General features: G+C 33.5%; 1 protein-coding gene across 1 annotated transcript in view; it reads left to right on the forward strand.

Moving 5' to 3' along the window:
- The window catches only part of CNTLN (centlein, centrosomal protein), a 295,319-nt gene that overhangs the window by 83,427 nt on the left and 202,326 nt on the right, over positions 1-9,566 (forward strand). Inside the window, exon 6 of the mRNA XM_012665007.1 lies at positions 45-182. Coding sequence (XP_012520461.1) covers positions 45-182 — 138 coding nt within the window. The remainder of the gene's footprint in view (positions 1-44; positions 183-9,566) is intronic.

Here is a 9,566-nt window from a genome sequence, read left to right on the forward strand (position 1 = left end):
TTCATATTTATTATGTTTGATTGTGATATGTGCTCTAATTTTAGGCCTTTGAAGACAATTTAATTGAAGCAAGGAAAGAAATTGAAATATCACAGAGTAAATATAATGCCCTATCATTACAGTTGAATAATAAGCAGACTGAACTTATTCAAAAGGATATGGATATTACCCTGGTCAGGCAAGTATATTGAGTTTTTAATTTAACATTATAGAAATGTCATTATTCAGAATGACAGCATTTGTGTTTATTATTAACACTCCAAAAAGACAACAGTATGTTTTCTATGGGTATATATGTTTATGAATTGAAAATCTGGAATTATAAATATTAAACTGGAAATAGTTACCTGGCAGAATCAGGGTGTCCACAGGATTGGAAGAGCATAGTCAAAGAATACCTTTGTTTCAGTTTTTAATAAGGACAAAACATTCATTCATTGTTTTCTTCTAAAATTTCTAGCCATGTGTTATATGATATATTGTTACAATGAACAATGATAACTGAGAATCACAATTTTGGACTTTTAATTTTATTATGTGCTATATCATTTTAGTTTGTGAAATATTCTTTCTATATCAACATAATTGATTTTATAATGCTACTCATAAAGGGAGATTACTTGAAAAAGTAAGCATGATATGCATGTATTTTTAAGTGTTTTGAAAAATGTTAAAACTATTTATTTTATAATTATCTTTTTCAGAAAATGATGTTAGAATAAATCAAGACAGGATTTTTGCTTGGTTCACAGGTTAATATATATACACATAAATACATACACATGCATATATATATATATGTATGCACACATATGTATGTATGTATATATGTATTTTGGTAGCACCAAAGCATGAAATTTATGGTATGCTTCTAGAGGTATATGATAAGCTTTGATTGTATAATTTATTTTAATTTAAATCAGAAAACTTGAGTGCATATGAGATGGGGGAAATCACTGCCATTCTAGTACACACAGCCATAGAGTTCTTTTGGTAAAACTTGGCTGTGAACTTTTCTTTCATGTTAATGGGCATTGGTAAGGGGGTCAAGTTAGTGCTGTATATCTGGTCCTTTTTATAATTCCACTGGGTAAAATATGGTTTTGTAAATTTAAATATGCCATTATGAATTTAGTTTGGATGAGAGACTATTTATCTTTATGGAAACTAATAAAATTAAAATGAATTAGAACTTTAACAAATTCCTTGTATAACATTTTAAAAACTTTCTTGTCATAAGGATAAGAAAAAGTATAAACTTCACAGATGATAGAGTGGTTGGGATGGCATATCATCTCATGGTGTAATTATTTTTAAGCCAATGATTTAACGAAGTCAGAAAAGTAATTCTAAATAGGAATAGAATCTTAGATTTGGAAGAAGTTTAAAAATTATCATTTATTCTTTTCTTCTTCCCAATAAGATAGTGTAGCATTTAGTCTTTGCTTGGCACTTTTAGTTTAAAAGTTTTTCATACTTTTCAAGTTTGCCATTTTCATGTTATATTATTTAAATATTCAAACATTGTTTTTCATATATTGAGTTGAAATTTGCCTTTTTACAATTACCACCCGTTTATCTTAGTTTTATATTCTGGAGAATCTCAAAAACAATTTATTCTCTGTTCTATAACATATTCCAATGATAGAAGATAGTTATCAATGACTATTTTTTCATTAATTGATTAACAACTTGTATTTCTCATACAAATTCTCCATGTATGTTTCACAGACGTTACATAGTGTTTTGGGTTGCCTTTCTGACTATATTCCATATTGTCAATAGTCTTAAAATATAGCATCGAGAACTGCATAAAATATTTCAACAAAGACTGTTCCATTTTAGAGCATGATGGTGCTAGGCTATTGGGATGGAACATGGGATCCCTCCTAGGATATGGTGCAATGTTAAGGGTATGGGAATATAATAATTGTGTTTTCCTCTAAATTTTGCCCAAGTTTGTATACTAATAATATGTTGCAAGAACTATAAGTTACAGTAAATAAAGCAATAATATTCACAGATGCGTCTTTTCTTACACAACAGTAAAAGAATAATAGCTAATGAGTCATGTGTAATTATAAGAGGTTGATTATTGGGACTCATAAAAGAGAAGGATAATAGCCCAGAGTTGGTAGTTTGGAGCAGAGGACTTTGACTTGAAACCTTCATTATAGGGTAGTAGTTGGAATGTCTGAGGTGTTTCTCCTGAGTTATCTGCATGAGGATTACCTGTTGGATGTACTATGTGTCTCATTTCCTTCATCATTTTTATTTTATGGGGAGGGGGTGGTTATGATGTACCAGTGTCACTTTATTGAATCTGCATGTTGTACTTAAGACACACAAAGATAATTGTGAAAAAGTAGTATAGACACTTTCTTATTTAGACTTATTTTTCCTTATTGATAAATGATGGAGTTGACTTAGCTTTGTTTCTGTGTGGATTTGTTCTTTTGAAGTTCATAATCATTCATATTTTATTGAATATTTAATCCGTGTCACCCATTGTGCTGTGTGCTGTGAGATATTTTTGTGAACTACCTCAACTCATTTTTGCCTGGAATTATAGTATAAATAAATAAGTATATACAGTCATCCCTCAGTATCTGCAGGGGATTGGCTCCAAGATTCCCTGTGGCTACAAAAATCCATGGATATTCAAGTCCCTCAAATAAATGGCATAGTATTTGCACATAACTATGCACATCCTCCCATATATTTTATTTATTTTTCGAGACAAGGTCTCGCTCTGTCGTCCAGGCTAGAGTGCAGTGGCATCATCATAGCTCAGTGCAACCTCAAATTTCTGGGCTCAAGTGATCCTCCTGCCTCAGCTTCCCAACTAGCTGGGACTATAGGCACATACCAACATGCTTGGCAAATTTTTCTATTTTTCATAGAGATGGCGTCTTGCTCTTGCTTAGGCTGGTCTTGAACTCCTGACCTCAAGCAATCCCATGCCTCAGCCTCCTAAAGTGCTAGGATTATAGGTGTGAGCCACTGTGCCTGGCCCTTGTGTAGACTTTAAATCATCTCTAGATTACTTATGATATCAATACAATGTAAATGCTGTGTAAATAATTGTACCGTTTTGGGTTTTTAAACTTGTATTATTTTTTATTATTGTATGTATTTTTTCTTTCCTTTTTTTGGATAGATAGATTTAGGGGATACAAGTTGATTCCATTACATGAATTTATTGTTTAGTGGTGAACTCTGGGCTTTTGATACCTGTCACCCAAGTATTGTATGTTGTATCCTGTAAGTAATTTTTGATCAACTGTTGGTTGAATCTGTGGATGTGGAACCTGTGGCTACAAAGTGCTGACTCTAAAACATTATTGACAGAAATAAAAGGTCCAAGGTATGCAGGGATATACAAAGTTCATGGTTTCGAAGACTCAATATAATGTACGTGTCTGTAATCTATATAGAGCATCTAAATATATTTACCTAGAAGTTGCATATAAAGTGCTAACCAATTAAGTTGCATAACCAAAACTTTTGCCTGAATAGGTGATGATTCTACAATTCGGAACAGAATTTTTGTTAGAATTAGTTATGAAGCTGACAGAAAATGAAAAAAATGAAGGTCAAGACAGTGCAATTACAAATCTTCTGTCAGAATCCTGAAATTTGCCTAATGCATCTGGATTTCTGGTGTTCCCAGGCATTTAGTAGAAGCAAGTGTAAAGTAATATGGAGGATGATAAAACAATTGGTACTTAAATTATATCTACAATTTTCCAAAATAATGTCCAGTACATAGTCAGAAATAACAAGTATGCAGTGAAGAAGGAATGAAAGTTAAAATATATAAGAACTGGAAATGAAGGAAAAAAATCTATTTTTTTTTTTTGCCTAAAAATGATTAATTCACATAGAAAAAATAGTTTATAGATAAATTATTTAAATTAATAAACGAGTTTGGCATGCTTGGTAGATACATGGTGTATAAAATTTAATTGCATTTTTATACCAGCAAAAAATTAGGAATTGAACTTAAAAATAATTTAATTTGCAATATTACTAAAGATATGAAGAGTAAATATAATGAAAGATGTGTATTACCTCTATACAGAGAACTCTAAAACATTTAGAGAAATAAAAGGTCCAAGGTGTGCAGGGATATACAAAGTTCATGGTTTCGAAGACTCAATATGATAAAGGTGTTAGCTCTTTCCAAATGGATATTAGATTCAGAATAATACCAATCACTGACTATCAACAACAGGAAACGATTACTGTCCTTTGCCCAGCAGGGGCAAGGAGAAGAGCTGTTGTTAGGTCTCCATGAGAAGGTCCCCGGGTCAGAGGCTGCCTGATAAGAGTAGTGACCTGACACAGAGGAACACAAGCACCGTAAAACTGTGGCTCAGCAGAGAGGGAGCCAGGGAAATAAATACCCTGACCTCTTCATATTTTACCTTCTACTCACAAGCCAGCACCTCCGACTGATTAAATCAGTCAGAGCTAGAGAACAAGGAGCTATGTAATCTAATCTGTAGAGGTTGATCTCTTAGGCAAAGCAGGGTACAGATGATGAAGACTGGCCCATTCTCAGTTACTGTTCTTTTCCAGAACTTTTTTAGCCATTGTTGCTTATTAATTTCCCATATGAACTTTAAAGTAAACTTGCTTATTTCTTATTTGATAGTTTCTTAGAACATCAAATTTACAGGTAAACCTAAGGAGAATTGACATCTTTGTGATGTTTGATCTTGTTCCAGAGTGTGGTGTGCCATTCCATTTGTTTCAGTCTACCTTTATGTCCTTACAAAGTGTTTTAAATTGTTTCTCATGTGGATTCTGAACTTTTCCTGCTAAATTTACTTCTAGCTCTTTCACATTTTTTGTGGCTATTTTAAATGGAGTCTTTCCTTCCCACATGGTTTCCAAATGATTTTTCTTTTATTGTTTATATTTTTGCTGTGCCTGTTTTTCTGTACAATATTTTGGTTGATAAAGTGTTCACAGTTGTTTTTACTGTGAATTGTACTTTTTACTTTTTTCTGTGTACATTTTTTGCCTGAGTTCTAATTCCCTTTAATATTGCTATTCTTGCTTTATTTCTGTTTACATTTATAAGATAACTAATAAAATAAGGATGTAATTATTTTGGTATAAACAATAAGTGTGAATTATATAAAAAATACATGCAGTACAGAAAAGTACAAAGAAGGTAGAGGAAAAAAATTACACTAAAATGCAACCCTAGAGAAATAACAGGTATAAATATTTTTTGAGCATTGTTCTAGATTTTTCTCAGACCATATTTATAGATTGAAGATTGAGTAGACAGAAGTTTTTAGATAAAAGGAACTATATTTCCCATGTTCTTTTAGTAACTAATGGGTTTTTTGTGAATGTGGTGTGATTATAAGTCTTTCTGATATGAATTTGAAGGAATTATTAAATCTCAAACAATATTTCTTCTCTATAAGAAACATTAACTTTTTATCTTTCTAAAGCTAAGAACGGACTGACCTGAAAAACCTTGGAGGTTCATGTTATTACAATGTTTATTTTAAAAACTGCATTTCATCTTTAGTTGGTTTTGACACCCTGCTATGAATACTCTGGAAATTAGCACATAAATTCACCATTTTAACTTCCCCTCAATTTGTGTCTCAAGCAATTTATCTCCTCTTGTATAACCACAGTGCACACAGATGTTTGAGCACAGTTCTGTATATTTCAGTACTCATCACTAAACTTTTACTTTTGATATATTCATTCTGTACTCTTTGTTTTGATTCATCTCATGGGCCCATCTTTACCAGGGCCTTCCCTGTTGCTAGCTGTCTGCCCCATTGGTGTCAGATTTAGCTATGTGACTTACTTCGGCCAGTAACACAGGAGTGAAAGTGGCATATGCCACATCCTGGCAAATGTTTTGAAGGAGTCATTGCTTGGTTTGCCTTAGTTTTTCCCCCTTTGCCAGGAGAATGGCATAGTCCCAATGTAGTGTGATGCTCCAATTTGGGTCTTAGAATAAAGGAAAGCACATGTAATAAGCAAGCAATAAATCTTTGTTTTTGTAAGTTGTCAAGTTTTTTAAACTGCGGAATAACATAAAGAAGTCGTTTGAAACCATCTGTCAGTCTTTGCTATCAAACTTGTTCTCTAAAGAGGTATTCCTGATTTACAGTATGGCCCACTCAATCCCCTAGATAGCATCACTGCTATGGTTTGAATATTTATCCTATCCAAAACTCTGTTGAAACTTAATCTGCAATGTGGTAGTATTTAGAGGTGGGGCCTTTGAGAGGCTATTGGGTCATGAGGGCTCTGCCTTCGTGACTGGATTAGTCCATTCATGGATAAATGGGAGTGGGACTGATGGCTTTACAAGAAGAAGAAGAGAGACCTGAGCTAGCATGCTCTGCCCTCTCACCATATGATGTCCTGTGCCACCTCAGAACTCCGCAGAGAGTCCCCACCAGCAAGAAGGTCCTCACCAGATGCGGCCCTCTGACCTTGGACTTCTGTAACTGTAAGAATAACAACATGTATATATACACATACATACACACAGTGATTTGTAGTTCTTTGTAGAGATCTTTCACCTTCTTGGATAAATTTATCCTTAGTTTTTTTTTGGGGGGGGCAGCTATTGTAAATGGGATTGGGCTCTTTTTTTGGGAGGGGGAGGGATTGGGTTCTTAATTTGGCTTTCAGCTTGGTCATTGTTGGTGTATAGAAATGCTATTTTTTGTATGTTGATTTTATAACCTGAGATTTTGCTGAATTCATTCTATTGTTATTTCATAGAGGTATAATGACTTCTTTTTCATACCTTTTCTACACTTTCCTTCCAATATCTTCAGTCACTCCTACTCAGAGGTATACTTTTCCTCTGAGTATGCACAATGAAATTTTTTTCTTAACTTTAAGTCCCCCCTTTTTAAGAACTCTGTTTTTCTTGTTTAATAAGAAGGGTCTAGACAAATTCAGTGTTTTCCTGTGGTCTAGATGTGTGACTTTTGTAAGCTTTATTTGTTACTTCCTTTGATACTAATAAGTTCTACTTTTTATATTTGCAACCTTGGGTTACATACCATTCCATCTACTTTTCAGAGGGTGATGTGAGGAAAAAAAGAGAAAGAAAAATATCTACATAGTATAAGACTGTGCTTCCATTCCACTTATTGAGAGTATGCCCATAAAATAGCATGAGATGGGAGACAAAAATATGCTCTTTCCTTAGCTGATTTTTAATCCACAAGTCCCTCATAATAGTGTGGGCATCTCCCTACTTTTTTTTGAGTGTGTTTCTTGTGACTAAACGTACATATTTTGTTGCATGTGATCCTTAAATGCAAACTAACTACTGATTCTGGCCCTCATTAAGAAATAGCAAATGTCTTTTGACATTGTAAGAAAAATAAATTAAATAAAATAAATTTATATTTTATATTTTATATTAATTTTATATTTTACCTTGTATTGAAAGATGGCATATTTTATCTTCATCAAGTCTCCTTTCTAAATGCAACATTTACTTAAGTCTCCTGGCTAACATATGACTTAACTATGCTCTGATGGAATTTTCTCCCACACTATTGCTTATCTATGTGGATAATTTTTGCCATTGTTATTCATGAAAAATGGCAGTACTCAGCATGCATCATTATTGTGCGTCTCTTCTCCTCCTCTTGTACATGTTACATTTCCTGAAGGCATTCTTGGTTCTCTTTGCTCTACTTCTCCATTTTTGGACTATTATTTTCTGCAAGTTTCAGTTTTTTGAATAATTATAGAAAAATGGGGTATGTACATTTATATGTGTGGGTACAGGCATTGTGGTTGTGTTTGGAGAACATTAATTAAAAAGCAGAACTGTTTTCTCTCATATTAATTTTCATCTATCTTCAACAACTGCATATCTCTTTTGTTCCTTCTTTTTTTTAAGATTTATATTATGTGAATGAATTACCAGTTTGAAGTTGTAAGAAAAAGTTCCATTTAAAAAATGCAGTCTTCAAGATATAAACTATAGTCAACCCTTTTTATCAGTGGGTTTTGCATTTGTGAATTCAACAAAACTACAGATTGAAAATATTCAGCAAAAACAAAGGATGGTTGCATCGTATGTACTGGACATGTACAGATTTTTTTCTTGTCATTAGTCCCTAAACAATACAGTATAACAACTATTTGCATAAAATTTACATTGTATTAGGTATTATAATGTAGAGATGATTTAAAGTATATGGTAGGATGTGCTTAGGTTTTATGCAAATACTACACCATTTTATATAAGTGACTTGGGAATTCATGGATTTTGGTATTCAAGGGGAATCTTGAAACCAGTCTCCCATGGATACCAAGGGATGAGTGTATATAGTATATTTAAGTGAAATACAAGATCTGTCTGGAAAGTATCCAGCCATTTTTAACATAACAAGAATGGTTTGTGTGACATCGATGTAACCTGGCAGCCAAGGAGAGTGGACTGTAATGTGCTTGCATGAACAATGACGACTTCACTGTACTAGTCAGCGGGGTGCTAGACACGATTGAGTGAGTATGTGTACTGTGTGGCCGTTGCATTCAAAATGACTGAGTAGAGCAATGAATCTGCATCAAATTTTGCATTAAGCATGAACATTCCTGCACATAAACTATTCGGATGATTTAGAAGCTTTAGGGGACCATGCAATGAGTGCAGTGCAAATAAAAGTGTGGCAAAAATGCTTCAAAATGATCAAGAATCTGTTGAAAGTGATCCATGTTCTGGAAGGCCTGCAACAAACAGAACACCTGAGGGTGTTGAATGTGTACGGGTTAGGTTAAGAGATGCTGGGGGAACCGTGTGAGGTCCCAAGGTGCCTACTTTGAGGTGGACTTAGGTGTCGTGTACAATGTTGTATCTTGTATCTTCCTTAATAAATGTCTTTAGTTTTCATATTACATGGCTGGATACTTTCCAGACTATACCTCATGGATCTCTAAATATTTTTCTTTTTAAACTGAATATACAAAATAATTTTTAGTTTTATATGATATGTATCACACAGATTTACTACCACAGAAATCTGGAAACCTCTATCCCAGAGGTGTATTTTCTTGGACTCTTAGTACCATGATTACCATTACCAATTCATTTGACCTCCTGCTTACTAATTTTACCCTGGGTAGGTTGGAAGGACTATTTTTTTTTTCTTATGTTGCTCTCCTTTCTTCTGAAATTCTTGCCTCATCATTTCCTTCAAATTGGATTAGAGGAGTCACAGGAATCCCAGCTCAGTCACCTGAGGTTACAAACTAGAATTGGCAGTGGTGCTTTAAGTAACTTTGATTTGAACATTTAATTTGCCTTTTGGGATTCTTTTTAATATTTTTAAAGTTCTGTATAATATAAAATGAAAAGTTCACTTACCCTGTATTCATAACCTTCTTCTGATACCTATAGTTGACATCAGTACTTAATTCTTGGAACTGAAGTGTTAACTTCATTTCTGTAAAAAGGTGGTACTATGACTATATATCCAGGGTTTTTATTATTAATCAAGCTATAAAAAAGTTGGTAAGTCATAGTAGTTCTATCAATAATTTCT

This window comes from Propithecus coquereli, unplaced genomic scaffold, assembly GCF_000956105.1.
Source record: "Propithecus coquereli isolate 6110/MARCELLA unplaced genomic scaffold, Pcoq_1.0 Scaffold95, whole genome shotgun sequence".
Lineage (NCBI taxonomy): Eukaryota > Metazoa > Chordata > Mammalia > Primates > Indriidae > Propithecus > Propithecus coquereli.